This window comes from Berghia stephanieae, chromosome 4, assembly GCF_034508935.2.
Source record: "Berghia stephanieae isolate SIO BIC M18660-M18661 chromosome 4, UCSD_Bste_1.3, whole genome shotgun sequence".
NCBI classification, from domain to species: Eukaryota; Metazoa; Mollusca; class Gastropoda; order Nudibranchia; family Aeolidiidae; genus Berghia; species Berghia stephanieae.
This window is the reverse complement of record NC_088363.1, coordinates 70,368,693-70,389,610: the sequence shown is the minus strand read 5'-3', so window position 1 is coordinate 70,389,610 and position 20,918 is coordinate 70,368,693. Positions and strand designations below refer to the sequence as shown.

Sequence of the window (20,918 nt, the reverse complement as noted above, 5' to 3'; positions counted from 1 at the left end):
GAGTTGTAGGCAATCCACTTTCTGTATTGAAAATATGTTTACATAAAATCTAACAGTTGCAGAAATAATAATATAAGGCTAAATTATTCTGAAAATCAGGCTCCGAATAATTCTCGTTTTGTTCACACCAGCGCAATAATTTGCTCTGGTCTAAAAATAGATAGACTGTAACTTTTGATAAATTTTAGAAAATTTTACCTTTTGTTCCATAAAATATCCATATCTAGACATTATTTGATGCATGATCGAGTATTTATGAATATGTGTTTCTTTTGCCACCTAACAGCCACATTTTAAAGGTTATTTTTTTCTATTATTTACATTGGAACGTGAGCTGTCAAGACAGGAACATGTGGTTTGCCACGTGCTTCTCGACCTTTGTTTACGTTTGGGGCACCTAACTTTACTGCTCTATAGAAAAAAGAATCTATCGAATAGAGTAGATCCTGAATGCCCAACCTATGAATATTTATCGTGACCCCATTTTTCTCCAAACGCATCGATAGACGAGTGTGAAGAGGGTATATTTTTCCTATCGATAAAATTATTCTTCCAACTCTCGTTCCACTGGCATCCTATCCGCATTCTCTATGGAAATCAGAATACATACCAGTTATTTTTTTATTGATGGTTGCCTGTTAAACAAAAAAAATCATTTTTGAAATGACAAAGTAATGTAAGCAACGATATGGTTTATGTAAACCATAAAATTAGAATTGATAATCATGATTTTATTGTGCCCACAAACTACTATTGTAGGGTTTTTACTAACCAAAAATACATAGGAACTAATAAAACAATCTGGCAACTCTTACTTCGTCAAAATTCAATGGTCTATCTATGGTCTGTTGACGAATGTGAAAGGAAAGGGGTTTCTATTTCCTACTATATTTGTTCACCCAACACTCGTATCAATGACATCGCATTTTCTATTTCTGAGCGAGTTGTTGATTTATCCAATATCGATTTAGATTTCTATCGATCAACTTGTTTGTCGGGTCAAGATTTAGTCTTCATGTCGTAATTGTAGTAGAATTTAACCTTATTTTGATTACTGGCCATGTCCCCAGTCAAGCTTTTTAAATCCGGTTGAGATGGCGGATTAGCAACTATTTCCTCCCCATGAAATGAAATGGCTCTACTTTTTCATTTTCATACCTACGATTCTTCTTCTTCTTCTTCTTCTTTCTTTTCTTCTTCTTCTTCTTCTTTCTTCTTTTCTTCTTCTTCTTCTTCTTCTTCTTCTTCTTCTTCTTCTTTCTTCTTCTTCTTCTTCTCCCTTCTCTCTCTTCCTTCTTCTTCTTCTTCTTCTTCTTCTTCTCTTCTTCTTCTTTCTTTCCCCTCTCTCTCCTCCTCCTCTCTCCTCCTCTCCTCCTCTCTCTCTCTCTTCTTCTTCTTCTTCTTCTTCTTCTTCTTCTTCTTCTTCTTCTCTCTTCTTCTTCTTCCTTTCTTCTTCTCTCTTCTTCTCTTCTTCTTCTTTTATCAGTCTGGCTCGATGATACTCTTCTCCTACTTGCATTTTCGCTGACGGCTATTATAGTTAGGATCAGTATGCACAGAAGAAATAAAACCCAAAAAGCTTCCACCCATAGTTTAGTTTATAAGTATGTCAATAAATAATGAGCTCTTGTGATTTTGGAAAACAACCCCTCGCCACCCCCCCCCCCCCCCCCCAAGAAAAAGAACCCAAACAAAACAAGCAAACAAAAAATAAAACTAAAATAAAAAAAAGAAACGCCAGTTATAATGATGGTCCCAAGTGTGAAAAAGCTATTCATAATGATCATGATTAGGGTGATGGTGATAAGATTAGAATGAGACTGGACTTGCAGGCTTTTGATGTAGTGTCTTTTCCCAGCTTAATGATAGGTGTCGGGGAAATGGTAATAAGTAATAACATCGTTAGCTGTGCTGATGGAGCGATTCGTTCTAAGTCTATACATCATGTTTGTGATTTTGTGAGTTGTAGGAGACTGGCCAAAGGTGATGCTTGTTTGATGTTTTTATTAGTTGTCGTCATCGCCATCGTCGTCGTCGTCGTCGTCGTCTTTGGATTCTCTTCTCATTTCCATCTTTTACTTCTTTATTGTAGTCGTTGTTGTCCTTGTTGACGTTTTTGTCGTTACTTTGTTGTTGCTGTTGTTGTTATTGTTGCTCTTGTTGTTGTTATTGTTGTTGTTGTTATTATTATTATTATTATTATTATTATTATTATTATTATTATTATTGTTGTTTGTAATGTTATTATTTTTGAAATATGTAATGAAGTTTCATAATTTACCCAAAGTTCCAAATTGTTGTTATCAATCTTTAAAAAACTGTTATTATTTATTCCATGCCGAAACGTCTAATTTGCCAGCAACGACTGGCGCTTTAACAAATTATCTGGTTTTTGACATTGGGAAGACTTTTTGTCAAGTTGGATGTCATTTTAATTTATCAAAATATAGCTAGATACTTTTCCTCATAATTTTTTTAACGCACTGTTATTATTATTGCGAACGATTTGGTCCTCTATTGACACTCAAAGTTTGTTGATGGTTAACAACTCTTGCCATCCTTGTCAAAAGGAAATTAGTAGCTGTCTCATCAAATGTGGCCTCAAATCGGTATTATGTCGGAATGGTTTGGATTTTAAAAAAAACCTGATTGTTTAAGTCCAGAAAAAAATAATTCTGTTAAGGGTTTTCTTTGTAATTGAGGAGAATGAATATAGTTCTTTAAACTGATAAAAGCTTGCATTTATGGCCATGTTAACTTTAAAACCCCTTTTCGTCACCTGGTTCAACCCAACATCTCTGGCACTTCTCCATACCCTATATATATATATATATATATATATATATATATATATATATATATATATATATATATATATATATATCAACCCAACATAATAGACAGTGGAGGCGATAGGTCACAAAATTGACATGCTTGCATTGAAGTCTAATGTTTTGTTCAAAGGTTCTACTAATCTGGTAAAACAACCTATTGTTATAACTATTAAAGCATGAAGATTTTGGCATGTACATTCATTTATCATACACAATCAGCAGAACGAATGACAGTGAAAATTCCTCAAAGGATTTTCTTCTTTTCTTTTCGCCCACAAAGATCTATGTTAGCTCTATCTCTGATATTCTTGACCCCCCCCCCCCCCTCGCCCCAAAGCTAAATGTAGCTCTGGCTTTAGATATAAGAAAGACATTAAAGATACTAAATTAATCATTATAATGTCTTGTCAAACCTCTTTCCTTTTACTTTGAATTTCAGGAACTTTGAAGCTGCTTATAGGCAGGGGAAAGGGGGGGGGGGAGAGAGAGAGAGAGAGAGAGAGAGAGAGAGAGAGAGAGAGAGGGGGGGGGGGGATATATAGATAAAGGAGAGGGAGGGAAAGAGGGGATAAAGATATATATATATATATATATATATATATATATATATATATATATATATATAGAGAGAGAGAGAGAGAGAGAGAGAGAGAGAGATTTTGTGTGACTACTATAGTTTATACAATAATCTAATAGCAACCTACTCACTGCTAGGTGGACATGGGGTCCAGAAAAAAATGAGTAACTGACTTTCAAAACGTTCTAACATCCTGATAGAAAAAGAGTTAACATTCTTAAGCTATCTTCTGAACTCCTTAGAATCCCTAGGGAAAATATAGTTTCAAAACACTCTGGGTATTGTTTTATGAGGCACAGAAGAATCGCGGTTTTCTTTGAATGGTGAAAATGGGACTTAGTGCGTTTTAAAAGTCAGCTACTTAAATGTCCGGATGGATACCGGTCCCTTTGCTTATTAGGCGAGTGCTCTACCAACTGAATTTTCGGGGTAAGCCCGCCTGCCCCCTCGCATTTTGTTTGTAAAATTCACGAGAAACATTTTAATTAACCAAGAGGTTGTTCAAATTGCAATAGTGTCTTAGATACCCCATGTCTGATTCTATTTGTCAAACGTTGCTGTTGGCTTAGGACCCCTCGTGAAGCGAATTGAGCACATTAAGTCGATTTTGGGCTTATAAAATGTAAAATGTCACCTTTTGAAAAAAATAATAATTAGGACAGACGAGTACGCATAATTTACATATCGGATGAAAATGATTTAGATCGGGTCTATATTTTTGTTATTATTTGAATCGAGACATGTCTTAAAATCAGCATAAACTGTTATTTTTCATTCGAGAGACGGCAAAACAAAACCCAACAAAACCTAAAGGATGCTTGGTTTCCAGACATGTAAATACGTTCATATCGATCTTTTGTCTGTTGGTCCAGAATATTTTGTGAAATGCTTTTTGTTGGTTCCATATAATAATATAGATAGAAGAAGTGTTCTGTGTAAGGCTTAGCCATGCTCGATTCATGATCGCATTCATTAGAATTCATTTGTAATTTTACAATATGAATCCTGAAACAATGCAAACAAAATTATCTGACTAGCCTAATTTCTCAAAGATGTCCTGGAAACGATGGTGGAGACTTTTGTCCCGTGACTTGATAGTTTAGATGTTTTTACGATAGTTTCCATTCTAGATGTTTATATAATATCATTTCGAAACAAATTCATGATTTTTCTTTTTGCGGTGAATTTGTAATTCCTTGTCGTCAATAGCGTGTTCGTTATTCTGCCACCACTACTTTCTCAAAACGCCCTTTTCCTCTTCCAGCCTCCATCACCACAACCACCACCATTATCTCCTCCTCCTCCTCCTCCTCCTCCTCCTCCACCACCACCTCCGCCTCCTCCTCCTCCTCCTTCTCCTTCTGCTCATCCTCCCCTTCATCTTCTTCCATATCCACGCCATTTCCTCCTTTTCGTTATTGTCCTCTTTATTCTATTCTTTTCTTTTTCTCTTCTTCCTCTTCCTCCTTTTCTTCTTGTTCTTTGTTGTCTTCTTCATTGTCTTTTTTCTTTCTTATCCACTCCTCCACCTCCTCCTCCTCCTCCTCTTTCTTTATGTTCTCTTATTCCTCATTTTCCTTATCCTCTAAACCAACAATCATTCATTTGATGTCAAAGCTTTTGGCCCGTGACTTTTAACCTCCACACATCAATGGAAAGTTGCAGCTCTTACCCTGGAAAGTTCACGATTAGGTCTTTTTTGTTTACAAACTGAGGCTGTGTTTACATTCATTACTCGAGTGCAAGTCCCACCGGATGTTGACATTAAACACTAGCGAGCTGTGAGATGATGTCAACTGGATTGTCATTGGTTGAAGTAGGATACTAAGCCAAAAAGGCAACAATGGAGGAAATGCGTTTAACTCTCTATATGCTTTTCTTGTTTGGTCACCCCTCAAAGGACATTTAAGGACATTTATATTAAAATAAATAACCCCTCCCCCTTCCCCACTCAAAAAAAAAAAAAAAATCAAATGAAAAAAACAACACTATTTACTTGTAATCGTTAATGATTGATTTTTAAAGTGTGAATATAGTTACGTCTTACATGCTGTGTTGAATGTTAAAACACAAAGATTGAGGTTATCTGCCCTTTAAACAGTAAAACGATATTTAAAAAGTGTGGTAGATTGCAAGCAGATAGTTGGGGAAGGGGGGTGGGGGTGGAGGGGAGAGTGTGTAGGTGTGTGTGTGTGTGTGTCTTTGTGGTGTGTGTGAGAGAGAGTGAGAGAGAGATACTGAAAAGGCATGGATTGAATGAGATATGGATAGAGAGAGATAGGGAGAGAGAGAGAGAGAGAGAGAGAGAGAGAGAGAGAGAGAGAGAGAGAGAGAGAGAGAGAGAGAGAGAGAGAGAGACTATTATCAAAAGTGATTGTGTTATGAGTTTGATGAATAAGTTATCCGCTGTAATTCCATTTTTCATTCCTCCGACGAGTTAATGTAATTATTTTTTTTTCAAATCTTGTCATAGTCGAGGTATTCTGTGGCTGTGCAAACAAAACACGTTCATCCGGTCTGTTGGTCAATCACTGACATTCATCATGTCACACATACACACAGACACACACGAACACACAAACATACACACTCTATCTATTTATCTATTTATCTTTCGTTCTCTCTCTCTCTCTCTCTCTCTCTCTCTCTCTCTCTCTCTCTGTGTGTGTGTGTGTGTGTGTGTGTGTGTGTGTGTGTTTGGATTGGGAGACGTTCGTTTTTATAGTCTTTTAGCCGAACAAATTAAGATGTCCCAAAACAATGCAAGCAGTTAGTTACACCGAACTCAAACTGTCTTCCTGTCGTCGTATTCATCTCTTCAGCATTACGTTGTGAATGTGATGGCTAGTAAAAATAGCATTGGGGTCGAATGTCGAATTGTGTTGATGGATGTCCGCCCCCCTGTGATGTGCAACGTTTTGTTTTTTGTCTTTGCTTTACAGTGGAACGTTGTGACATTGTTTTCTGTAACTATGTTTTATCCTAACTCGGATTAGAATAATGTTTTATGCGTTTGAGAATTGTGAAATTAGCTCTCACTTTGGATAATTAAGAAAATTATTGATTCATTTCGAATTGATTTCAATCTAGATAGTTTTACGACAGAAACGAAAAGAATTTAAATCGAATGCTGTGTTTTTCTCACTGGTTTTTGACCTTCCACTAGACTTCTCAATGAGCAGTGAATATGCTGAGAGCCACCCATGTAATTATCCTTTTAAAAAGATATTTAGATCTTGTTGTGTATTAGTATTCAAGTCTTTAACTGCAATTCTCGATTACATATGTCCGTATTTTGACAAAATATTTTAACAGTTTTAACCAAATAAGTTTTACTTCATTTACATCAATTAAAATTGCTTTTTTTTCTTTGGGGGTGGGGGGGGGGGTATTTCAATTGATCGATCTCTGAAATGTTCTGTTCTGAATGAAAACAAAAATTGTTTTGCCAGAATACGCCAATATATTGTATGTTGGTTATAACCATTTAACGAAACGTGTACATATTTGCCGGTCGGATAACCGTGAGAAAATAATATGGGTTTGGTTTCACATTGTTGTCATGGACAATATTTTGCGTTGGTTTGAGAGTACTTCCATGACAACAATAAGCCCATAAGAAATTGAGTTATCAGACCTGCACATAATTCCATGTAGGTTTACCTGAAACTTCCTGTGTACATTATTTAATTTGAGGTTGTGTGTAGAATACTATTAGACTGCCCCGTTGTTTGAATATTTTACGGACAAAGGATTCAAATTGCATATAATTGTTGTAAACAGACGGACTACACGAAAGTCCTCTTTATATTATTGATTTAAAATATACTCTGATTATATTTGAAGCAGATATTAATGGTTAAAACATGATGCATTTCAGTATATTTTCTTTGTCAATTATCATAATTTGTGTGGTGTGTTCGTAATTCTGTAGTCATTCGTAGACTTTCAATAAATTGATTTAATAGTGCAGCTTTTATAGAGCATAATTGCTTACAACTTCAGTTTTCGGTCTTATAAACATGCAAGAGAAAAGTAATTATATTTCTCAACAGTATATTTTAAAAGATAACACAAAATACATCATGAGCTAGATTATTGATGCAATAGAGAGATGATGGTCCTGGTGGTGGAGGTTGTGTTGTTGTTGATGAAGATGAAGATGATGATGATGATGATGATGATGATGATGACGACGATGAAGATGGAGAGAAAGAATTGCGTTTAGTTAATTTGCTTACCCTTGAATTCCATATCAATCTGATTTCACTCTTACACGCCGCAAGCTTCTCGTTCGTTGTAAAGAATGATCGAAATTGACGTCACTCAGCTTTTTTGTTCTTGTTTTTAGCCACGTTTATTTTCTTTTCAGTAGTTCACGCCTATTTCTAATATTCAGACTATAAACGTTTAAGGTTACTCATAGTTTTGTGTGTTGGTATGTTATATCCGGCTTGTTTTGATTTTTTAAAAACTAAACCCTTTGCATCAATACCATCTTACTTTTACAATCCTATCCACGAGAAATTCCCATTCATTTTGTTCGTCCGTAAAGTTACTGCTCTGTTTAAATTGTCGAGGTAATTTGGTCTGAAAGCTTCACCTTAAGCGGTGTGTATATTTGGAATCACTCTACGTTTGTACATAGTAATTGCAAATATCAAAAAGAGGAACAGTAAAAAGGAGATTTCTGCCATGGTCTGAAAATTGGCAAATTAATATTTTGGCCAGAAAACACATCCTTCAATTTATATCGTTCGGTTAAACTGACCCTCATCTCAGCAAAAACTCTCAAACTTGACTTGAAGTCCCATGTTTGAGAGTTTCTGCCAGGATGAGGGTAATTTTTATCGATCGATATTTCAAGGACGAGTTTTTTGGCCAAAACTTTAAATACGTGAATTATGGAGTGTTTTTTCCCGCAGAGAATAAGTCAGAATTGGGGCTGGGTACGAGTGATGTAGAGACAATGTCAATCGCGTTTTTACATATTTAACTTTCCTGGCATGACTTACTACGCGAATTTAGTGCCTAATCTTAAATACATTTTTCAAAAAGAATATAGGAAGACCTATACAAATGTAATGTTTGATGGTTGTTAATGCATGGCCTTCAGTTTGAGACATCTTGTGGTCAAATCGTGATGGAGGGAACGATGATATTAATCCCAAAGGCTTACAAGTCAATTCATGTTTGAGATAAGGATTTACACCAATAAAGCTGTTATATTAAACTTTATGTTCTGAAAAGGCCTTTAAGCTTAATAGTTGTTAACCAAACATCCGATTCAATGTTCAGAATTGATAAATTTCAAAACGACAGACGAGTCACCTTAGTGAGTAAGAATGATTATTTCAATGGATGTCACTTCGTACTGTTATTACCGCTCTCGTTAAGTAGCAGGATATATCTGAATAAGATGATCGCGTGTATTCATATCACAGAGTATCCGGGCAAGGTTATGTCTCTTTAATTCAAGTGTTTGCAATTGTATACGGTATTAGTCCGAGGTATACTTGACTATCATACACTGACATATCTCTTTCTGACTCATTTATTTTTGGTCAGAAAACGTTTGCTTCATGTTTTAGTGATAGACAAAACAAGATGCCGCATCAGTTTAAATAGTCATTTTTAAGACTTTTCGACGAGTTAGGTGTCAGTTTGAAGTGCACGGTCAAAAAGGTGCTTAGTTAGTTTAAGGCAGCCCAGTTACAAACAAATGCATTTAAGTGTGGAAATAGAATGGAAAAACAAAGAGGAATTTTCAAGATCTTTTTTCCTCGAGCACTTTCAAATTTATTTTTTATTGTGCTGTCGTTCAAGAGTAATTAATAATAAATATATTCACTCAAGCGTTACAAAAGTTAAATATGCATTTAATTGTTGATTAACATCAATAGTGTGCAGTGGTGATTATCGTTGGTAGTGTGCAGTGTGCTACACCGATTAACTGTTTTATTTTCGTTTAGATATACTATTATAAAACAAGGAAGTGTGAGTGGTCATAATTTATGGACGATGAATATGAGTACACAACTATACTTCTGAATACTAAATGTCAAGTTTGACGTATCGGGTAATCCCGTTATTAATTTATGAAACATGATAACTGTCGTAGCCTGACAATTTAAAAAATTTCTCACGTTGTCTGATATAACATTTTTTAAAAATTTCATTTTGTCCAGAAAACTACCTATCTATTGATCTGCCTCAACTTGTCACGAAGCCTCAAACTTGAAATTTAATTTTGAAGTCTTGAATTTGACACTTTTGGAATTTGATTAAACGCCATTCCACTCTAGATACCAATATTTGAAGTAAAAAGTTTTATGGCCAAAAGTGAAAATAATGTTTTGTCAGATGGCGGCAGAAATGGATAAGCAGTGAAAACAACCGTCTATATTATGTTGTTTCCATGATTTAATAGATCCAACACCGCGATGCGGGTATATTGGGATTTTTAATTGGTGTAGTCATAAAACGATAATTGCATTGTTGGCACCAGACGTAAACAAACACGATGATGATGGTGATGATGATGTGTCGTAATCGTGTAGTGGAATTTTCTGCTGTGTGCCTTCCAATAGCACATCGACTTTTGCCATGAGTTTTAGTGCGGTAGTTTGATTTTCTTCGTTATTAACATTGCAAGTCTGGAGTCTGCAATTGGCTACAGGGAACTTAGTATCTTCTCAGTATCATCGATGTATACACAATAATTTGAAGTTGTGTTTACTTTCATTTATATTTTGATTTCTATGTGGATTACAGTCCATTCAATGTTGTATTGAAGGAATGTCTTCGTCGAGGATATAATGCCATATTCATATTATTTCAGTATGTATCATCTATCATGATGCTATGATTCTAATATACGAGAAGTTTGGTTATATCTAACGAGATTTTAAACGAATCCAAATGGTACGCATTATGGTCTGCTTAGCGCGTCATGTTTGCATTGAGTTGCTGATCTCTGTGTTTATTTTAACACTGTTGCTTTATTATTTTTTTTTATTTATTTATTTTTTTTTTGTTTGGGGAGGGGGGGGGGGGGGTCGTTCTCTGTTATTGTCTACCTTTGTTTTGTTTGTATGTTTTTAATTTTTGTTTTTGTTTTTTTTGTTTTTTTTTTTTTTTTTTTTTGTTGCTTTGTTTTTCTTTTTGTCATTTTTAACTAACAAATAATCAATACCTCCGTATTAAATTGCCAATCATCTATATTTCACACTCTTAGGTTCTGGTAGCTTCTGGTGCTATGTGCTATACTCTTATTAAAAAACCTTCGTTATATCGCACTTTGCAACCTGCACTTAGATAACTTTGAACTGCCTTTTTGGGGGGCTTATCTCACAGTGAAAAGCTTAAATTATTTATTTTGTTGTATTAAAATCAGTGTAAAATTCGTCATATCTTTAAATTGTTAACCTAATAATCACCAAACAAAGAACGAAATATTACGGGAAAATACCAGCTAATATCACATTCTGGACAGGCCACGTCAGGTCATCCATTTTCAATTTTTGACCAATGATAGATTTCTTTTGTTCAATTCTTGATATTTAAAAGAAATATAACTTTGTTCATAATATCACGTTAAAAGTCTCTTAAATTGGTTGAACAGATAAGGCTAGTAAGGGGTTGTGGTTTTGACCCTGGGTTGAAAACCTCTTGCTTAAAAAGTATGTGTTGATTTTTGTAACTTTGTCACTGGGTGAGAGGATCTCTGATGTCAAGGTTAATATTTTACTTGTCGCCTAAACATTGCCTTTGATTGTGACCTTAAATGTGCATTCCTTCTATTTTTCTTTCTCCGTTAGCTATATTGCTGTAAAGTCTATAACGAACAGGAATGTGGAGAATATTCAAAACTGGTCTGTACTAAATTATACAGCAAACAGTTAATTGGAATATTATGAAATATCTCCATCTCCCCCACCACAGAGGATGAATACTTGATCGGGTTACGACAGTTTTATCGATTATGAGCCACCAGCCTGTCTCTGTCTATGAGGGTTGCATCTCCATAATATTTATCCATCCTCCTTTCCACCCGGGCCTCCATCTTTCTACCTCTATTATTCACGAACTTCTCTGACTTAAGTAGCAAGGCTGGCGTAATATATTATTATATTATAAAGTGTCTCTATCGCCAAGCAGGCAATTTAATAGTTTGGAACATTTACTTGTCTTATGACGCTCCAATAAAATCTGCCAATGGCCCAACTCACTTTTATCTTTGTTTCAAATATTCAAAATGATTATTTTGACCATAGAACTTACTTGCTAAATTGCACAAGTTGATGAAGATCAATTTTGATAAGGAGAAATAATACTGCTGTGAGTGAGAATCGAAGGTCTTTGGAAATATGAGTGTCAAATTGATAGGTTGTACGGAAAGGCAGCGATGCAAGATAAAGATATGTAAAAGGGCGTCGATATCATTCTCCGGATATATTCCATCAAAATATGGACTAAAAGAACTCTTCCTCTTCTATGTCTGTTTTCTGCCATACATGTCTGCTTGGTCGTCTATCTTGCTTTCACTTGCCTTCGGATGTCCGACGAAGAGCTTCGTCGTTCCGTAACTCATACCTCTGACTTGTCTTATATTTTATTTATACTATTGTTAAAGTGATTAATATCCCAATCAAGTGGTAAAACGCTGCTGATAGGGTATATCTTGTTGCTCTCATCAACATGTTAGAATTGATAAACGTACAGGCAAAACGTATTGGAAAGTCTTACAAGTCGTTCCTTGGGCGGTCGACTGCAACGCTTTGTTGTTCTACTTTCCTTTCTATATTACCAATGGGATTGTTGATTTTCAAGTGATTATTGTGACGTTTACTCTGTTTTAATTGGCTTTCAAAAACTTAACAAATAAATAGTGCTCGCGATCGACAAAAATTACTCTTTGGGCGTTTACGTACTTTCCACTCGCACGTTTCGGTATATCTCAGTCATTTTTTAATGACCATGTATGCTCTTTAAGCCTTACATCTGCATTAAAGACATAAACAACAGTATTGTTTTGATTTTGTATTGTTTTTAACATAGGGATTATGAAGAGAATAGAGAGGGGGAAGATTAATTTATTTCCCTTTTTAACTCTCCTCTCTCTCTCTCTCTCTCTCTCTCTCTCTCTCTCTCTCTCTCTCTCTCTTCTCTTCTCTTCTCTCTCTCTCTCTCTCTCTCTCTCTCTCTCTATATATATATATATATATATATATATATATATATATATATATATATATATATATATATATCCCTCTCCTTCGCCACCTACCCCTCATCCTCTAGCTGACTCGTTCTCCCTGTCCTCCCTCTCTCCATTGGCTATTGACATTCACCATCAGCTCATTCATTGATTAACTCGACTTTAACATTCTCAATCTCTATCAAGGCGAATGACATTCATCGTCATTCGTACACTTCCATAATCTAACAAAACACTTTTTTAAAATTTGGCCAGAAAACTTTCTCCAAATAATGATCGAATGAAACTACCCTTGATCCTCATCTTTGTAAAAAGTCTTATACCTAAGACATGAAAGAAGTGTCTCATGTTTTAGACTTTTTGACGAGTTGGGAATAATCTTTTTCAATCGATACTTGAAGTAATCGTATGTTGTTCTTTTGTTGGACACTTTTTGGAAAATAGTGTTTTCTCAGAGTTTGTCAGTATACATTATGTTATTACTATAACAAAATGTCAACTCACCCTTACTTCACCATCCTTAATATTATAATATTGATTTTTTTTCCTCTCGATATTTTAATTTAATACTCTTAGGACAACACATCTTTGTGTTTTGTTATGGAGAAAAACCCTGAGCTGTGTGCTCACTCGTTGATGGACGCAACGGCTTGCTAATCTTGTTTACTTGTTTACCACAATGCTTGTAGTGGATGGGTCTTTTCCAAATACTTTCCATTGGTTATTATTGGCTGACAAACAATGTACCATTTATGCCATTGTGAGTTGATAAATACGATGTAATTTGTGGGATTACAGCAACAACAACAACAACAAAGTGAAGTTGGTACTCTTGGTATGAACTAGTTATAAATTTAACGTGCTTTTCGCAACAGGTGTGGCTTGCTTTCGAGCTTGAAATAATAAAATAGAAAAAAAATGATTTTATAAACTTGATCTATCTAGATGTGAATTAATGCTAGTGCCGCTTATCAAAAGTATAATAAATAGTAAGAACGAGATTAAATATTTTAAAATAAATAAAACAGATGATATGTGTATGAAGATTCTTTTTTCTTTCTTTCTTTCTTTGTACTTAAAGATCGCTTGACCAAGTCTATCTTCACAGCGGAGACCGCGTATTTAACACATTGTAATTCATCTTATCTATCATATATTATCTGACATACTCGTCTACATACCCATCCACACCCGAGTTCCATCCTACACTCTACGCTCCTGTTATTCCCGCTAACTGTTACTCCGAATAATGATCTATTTATAAAAAACAACTGATTAGTTACATAAATGTGGCCAACATTCCCAAAACGGTATAATGACAGAGTGAACCATGATACAGAAAATTGATTTGGAAGCTAGGCTCAGAAAATAATTTAGCTTATACCGACGTGTACATATATGCAGGTCTGACATCCGAACCCACTTATGAGCCTAGTTTAACATTGTTGTAATTGATCATATTTGGGGTCATTTTTAAAGATTTCTATTACAACAAATAGCCCTTAAGGAATTTGGTTATCAGACCTGCAAATAAGTGCACGTAGGCTTAAACGCTTTCATCGAGGAGCGCTGGTTCTGTTCCTAACTCTTTCTGACCATTTTATCTTTAACCAGTTAATTGCACTACCCTGGAAAAACTCGTGTATTAACAAAACAGTCTTCCTTCAATTATCGATCGATTTAAGTAGCCTACTCTCATCTTGGCTAAAACTCTCAAACCTGAGACTTCTCGAAGAGAGTTAGGCAGTTAACTGGTTAAACTCGGTTTTCTTCAATTTTTTCTTTCGGACATAATACATGCCAGATTGACCAGTGGGTCGCAAATATCATCAAATCCTCAAATCCTGATAACAGCTACGGAAAGATTTAAAACGGTGTCTTATCTTTTTTATTTGTCTCAACAGGTCGTAGCGACAACTGCTGTGAGAAGACCCTAAAATGCATGTCCGTGGTCCCTTGTGGATCCCTGTTATCCTGGATTGTCCAGCTGCTAGGGATTGGTTGTCTGGCCGGAGGTCTTCTTATCGCCACTAGGAGGTCAAGAGATCTACTGAATGCGGACTCATTGTAAGTATGAAGAAATTATCATCATCATCATCGTCATTATCATTATCATCATTTTCACAATCATCATCATCGTCGTCATCATCATCATCATCATCATCATCATCATCATCATCATCATCATCATCATCATCATCATCATCATCATCATCATCATCATCATCATCATCATCATCATCATCATCATCATCACCATCATCATCATCATCATCATCATTTTCATCATTATTTTCATCATCATCATCATCATCATCATCATCATTTTCATCATCATCATCATCATCATCATCATCATTTTCATCGTCGTCATCATCATCATCGTCATCATCATCATTATCATCATCACTATCACTATAGTCCCCCCCCCCCCCCCACACACACACCACTCAACACCCTAATCCACAGTTGACTGCCAGTACCTTACATTCGTCTTCCTCCATCCACCTTATTACGCTTTGCGGTTGAAACATTTGTGATCCCAGTCATTCTGCCCTAGGGCCTAATCCGGACCATACACATTGTCTTTAGAGATCTTTATCTATCCTTGTCTCTGTCATCATACACAATATTACTGCTCTGTCCATACTGCCCAACTCTGACAGAACGCATTTTAAACTATTGGCCAGAAAACTTCTACTCCAAATATTATAGATCGATTAAATAACAAAAACTTGAGCTTTTATATACCGCATTATCCACTAAACGTGCTCAAAGCGCTTTACAAAGGGTCCCTGATCAACAGCAACACGCAACATGCAGAACGAGACATGACGCCTGTTAGGCGATATTACAAGTTTTTTTCCGACAGAGACAACGCTGTTAACGGCCAGGTACTCATTTTACACCTGAGTGCGGTGAGAGAGTATGATTAAAGAGCCTTTTTCTAAGGACTCAACGATTCGCCTAGCGAGGCTCGAACCCAGGACCTTCCGATCCGAAAGCTGGTGTCATACCACAGGACCACATAACCGCACAAGATGGATTCGACCTTGTCAAAAAGTCTCAAACGCGATGCTATGAAAAAGTCTCATAATCGACAAGTCGACTAACACCAAAAGAAAGTGAAAATTCTATTGTCATAAGTTGCGCTTAATGCAACAATAAATGCCCGTATTGGCGGTTCCTGTTGAATAAATTATATCACTGTTCACTTTCTTTTAGTTGTCGTCGTGTATTATGACGTAAATGTTGGGCAGTTGTGCCGGCCACTCAGAGGGTCGTCTAATGTGTTGCCTCTGACCGGGGACTTCCTTGTATGGGAAATTGTCGGATACGAGTGAGGTTTTTTTTTTTCTTTGAAATATCGTATTTATTTTCAATGTAAATCACCTCTCTTAGTGACTCTGTATTAGTATTAGGAATGATCTGAGTGTACCCTTTTGGTGGAGGTGATATGCCGTGGTCTGTGTGAGATTTTGTTTTTAGTGATTTTAAGGCGATTCCGACACTATTCAGTCACTTTAGCGCCATTTAAAAGCAAGATGATAGAGGAAAAGTTGTAGATATGAAGTTGAAAAAGCACCAAAGGAAAAGCAAGACGAAGGAGACTGGATAGGGAACAAAAGATTTCACGAGCAATCCACCTTGTGGCTTATTTGACATTAACTTTAAATCCCATCCAGACACAAAGAATCTCGTTGTGAAAGAAACATTCAAATGTTTACAAAGTACTTTTTTTTCAAAACTTTTTAGTATAACTTTAATGGTGCATAACGGGAAGATGATTTGCAAGGAAAAAATAAAATCTCTCAAAAGCAATAAAGTTTTTCAAAACATTTGAGTGTCTCCCTCCCAGCTAAGGATTTCCACCATGACAAAATCTCAATCCCAGAACAACTTAACAGAGCAATTATCATAGAAAGGTAAATCATATTATATGGAGGATAGAGGGCACAGCAAGTGACACTATTCCCACTATGTGACGTTAGAAGACTCCGCCTCGGTGTGAGACTTTGGTGGGTTCAGACTAGACACTTGGCCAGACAGCTGATATGAGCTATTCAATTTTGTCTTCCTATTTTAGGTGCATATGACTAAAACTACCTTCAGTATCAGCATATGGGTTGCCGACCAGTATGTGAGCACTAATTATAGACCTAGATACAGTACTACAAAAGAATTACAATGTGACATCGTACAATACCGTGCATTTTTTATTCACTTGTGTCAAAATTTTGTAAAATAAAAGTTCGTAATCTGGAAGTCTCAAAATTTCGGCTGGTCGGCATGTATTCGGCATGTAGTTATATCCGTTAACTCAATGGTATTGCATGCATTAAACTCTAAAGCTATCTAGTTGTCCATTTATTTTGTTTTCCATGTTTTTCCTTCCCCTTTTGTGCTGAAATTACATAAATGTAACGTTTACTTCTAAACTAAAACATTTTTAAAAACCGATTCAGACACAAGCATAGTATCCAACAAAAGAAAAACACTCAAATTATCACAATATAAAAACTAGCATTAGGTAATTATAATATTATCAGTTTATTATTTAACAGCTCGTGTTTACGAAATGAACGTCATCATCCCCCCTCCCACATCTCTCTCTCTCTCTCTCCCCCCCCCCCCCCCCCAATAAAAGAAAGGAAAGGAAACATCCCTTGCCGATTTCTCTGATGGTTAAAATTTCAAAGAAGATAAGAGAAAACAAGAGGTGACCTCCCCGTTTACAAGAGGAGGTCAAGAGACCCTATTCAGTACTTTAAGGTCGCCATGATGGATAAAGGCCGAACTTGTTCCTTCCGTACCTGTTTTATGTCACCCGACTCACTTTGACAGGATTCCAAATCGCCTGCAGAGCACAGATTTTGTCTGCAAATCTGTAGCTCGGGTGGTATTATTTATTTACTTGTTATTTTTAGTTTAGTTGGCCGAAGATAAGCGTTGTTCCATGGCCGATAATGTTATCATGTATTGAAGCTGCTAGGTGCAAGCCTACCGTTTGTTTGTACACCACGTCAACTATCTATAAAAGTTTATATAATATAATATATGACCCGCCGTCTGCAGGCGGTATTTTGTCGGGATGAACTTGGTGCTGGAAATTGAATTCGCAGACACAAATATGAAACTTGGGGCTATTTCCTCTTTATTATGGTTGAGAATGAATACAATTGATTCGATTGCAGATCATAATTCTCATCATTTTAAGTATACACTTTAATTTCGGGGTTTGATTCATTCCGACATAATACCGTTTTGACACGCTGATTATCACAAGATACCTAAATCGAATGTCTATCTTTTTTCCCTCTCCAGCCTTTGGTTCATGGAGTACACCCTGATTGGAGTGTCTTCGGGCATGTTTGTGTTTACCACCCTGTTTCTCGTGGTGGGCCACTTGTCCTCGGAGCCCACCAGCAGACGGGTCTTCAACTCATTCGCCAAAAACAAGTGTGCCAAGGGGCTCAATATATTTGTAAGTTGGGGTTTTAGAAAACGGTAGGGGCTGCCTCAAGCCGGTGATCGTAAAATACTAACGAAAGAGTAAAAATGGAGAGGCTTCGTATGGGAACAAAACAGACAATGGACGTTTCGGGTGCAAACCTTTCGTCAGCACAACCACCATTGATACAAGTTATTTTTCATTATATTTTATTTGTTCTCCACGTTTATTTGTGTACTGTTGTGCTGACGAAGGGTTTGTACCCGAAACGTCCATTGTCTGTTTTGTTCCCATACGAAGCCTCTCCATTTTCACTCTTTCGTTAGTAAGTTGGGGTTTGTATTATTTCACCATAACAATAGGTTTATCAAGGTGTGCCCCACAAAAGGGCAGCGTGGCACTGCGGTATGATTTGCTGGTGCCCCAAAAGGTAGCTACTTCGAATCCTCGCGCTGTGTAGCCTTCCCTAGCTTACTTTGCGGCGCTGCGTCGCAGCTGGTGCCTGGGTTGTTCCGATCTTCATTTGGGATCAACCCAAAGGAAAGAAAAAAATTCCTTTTGGGATGAATAAAGGTAATTGTATTTTTATTTCAATGTTTACTAAAATTTTGTATGGTAATATCTGGAAGTAAAAGTGAAGTCTTTTTGATGTAAGATAAAACGAATAATTTTTTTAAAAAATTCTTTTTACTTTTTTTTAGAAGATGATTTTTTTTTTAAAAGGATCTATCTCGAGCAAAAACCGAGATAATCTTGGCGTCAGCCGCACTGCGGCGCATCAATATGAGCAATGGGAGTTTGATTTCTAGCTCCAAAAAAAAAAAAAAAGGGGGATATGCTCACATCATAACTCGAACAGTAGCCTTTGTAAACTCAGCCTGTCACTGCCCAAAACATTACGTCCCAGTGAAAGGCGACGATCACCAAAAGAAAGTGAACTGCGGGTTTTATTCAAGAGTACAACAAGTGGGATGATTTGTTTCTATGGGTATTATTAACAACAAACTCTTTACTTTCTTTTGGTGATCATCTCTTTAATTGTAACATAATTTTTAGGAAAGTGTCAGGCCTGTGAGTTGATAAAGGCTACGCTCGAACCGAAGTAGTAGTAGTAGAAGTGGTAGTAGTAATAGTAGTAGTAGTAGTAGTAGTAGTAGTAGTAGTAGTAGTAGTAGTAGTAGTAGTAGTAGATAAGTAGTAGTAGTAGTATAGTATAGAAATATCAGTAGTAGTAGTAAGAATAGCATTTTATATTATTATTATTATTATTATTATTATTATTATTATTATTATTATTATTATTATTATTATTATTAGCAGTTAGTAGTAGTAGTAGTAGTAGTAGTAGTAGTAGTAGTTAGTAGTAGCTATAGTAGTAGTAGTAGTAGTAGTAGTAGTAGTAGTAGTAGTAGTAGTAGTAGTAGTAGTAGTAGAAATATTAGTAGTAGTAATGGTAAGAAATAGCATTGTTAATATTATTATTATTATTATTATTATTATTATTATTAGTAGTAGTAGTAGTAGTAGTAGTAGTAGTAGTAGTAGTAGTAGTAGTAGTAGTAGTAGTAGTAGTAGTAGTAGTTAGTAGTAGTAGTAGTAGTAGTAGTTAGTAGTAGTAGTAGTAGTAGTAGTAGTAGTAGTAGTAGAGTAGATAGAATAGTAATTTGGTAGTAGTAGTAGTAGTAGTAGTAGTAGTAGTAGTAGTAGTAGTAGTAGTAGTAGTAACGGTAAGAAATAGCATAATTATTATTATTATTATTATTATTATTATTATTATTATTATTATTATTATTATTATTATTAGTAGTAGTAGTAGTAGTAGTAGTAATAGTAGTAGTAGTAGTAGTAGGAGGAGGAGGAGGAGTAGTAGTAGTAGTAGTAGTAGTAGTAGTAGTAGTAGTAGTAGTACGACGTTCACGAATTCGACGAGGACGATTATGATAATGGTGGTGATGGTGATGATGATAAAATGTTCAATGGTTATTTTTGGATCACATGGTGTAAAATGCTCTTTTACAGCCACCGTGTTATCTCTTCCATGGCTGTTTGCTTTCGATAACAAACAAATAAAACCATTATCAAATATTTAGTTTCCGCTTTTTCCAGCTGACTCTCAATGCTGATAAAAAACGATAACAGATAAATAACGATATTATTATTTTATGAAATCAATTTCCTGGCTTGTAGTTTCTGACGAAAGCCACATGTTCACACACAAGTGGCCTACTTTCATCTATTAATCACCTAATTATTGTTCTTTTGTCAAAACCGAACCATTGAACCTGTCAAGGGAAATAACCACGACATTATCAATAATTTGCATTCCGAAGAGAAATAATATAGAGATTATTGGCAGAAGATCAACAAAACGAAACAAAACAAAACAAACAAAAAAATACAAAACAAAGGATAACGAAACAAAAATAAATAAACCATTATGAGTGTCTAAATGATTTTACTTCTTGCAACATGTACTTTTTCGCAGATCTGGTAAAACAAATTGTTATGATCTCATAGTTGAATGGATATATCTACCCTCAAGACAACCCAAAATAATCTTCATTACAACAATATTCATTCAAGGCCATAATTGCATTCCGAGTTCGGATAGGCACTCATGCCTCTTGAAAAGTTTAGTATGTGGTGGTCACCAACAGTATATTTGTAAAATTATGCGTAAAGATCATCCTAAAAACTAGGGAGACAAAAAATCCCAGAAAACAAAATAAAAAACAAACACATTTAAGTACAGAACAACAATAAGGCGGCCTACTCTTAAGACTGGCTCACACATTTCTATACAGAGTTAAAGGTAAGTATGTACTATGCATTATC

General features: G+C 35.8%; 1 protein-coding gene across 10 annotated transcripts in view; it reads left to right on the top strand.

Annotated features, from left to right (window-relative positions):
- Window positions 1–20,918, top strand: part of LOC144971141 (uncharacterized) — a 73,138-nt gene that overhangs the window by 48,757 nt on the left and 3,463 nt on the right. For all 10 annotated transcript variants that reach the window (XM_078911589.1, XM_078911586.1, XM_078911587.1 and 7 more), the window contains exons 3-4: window positions 14,536–14,698; window positions 17,957–18,116. In XM_078911589.1, coding sequence (XP_078767715.1) covers window positions 14,536–14,698; window positions 17,957–18,116 — 323 coding nt within the window. The remainder of the gene's footprint in view (window positions 1–14,535; window positions 14,699–17,956; window positions 18,117–20,918) is intronic.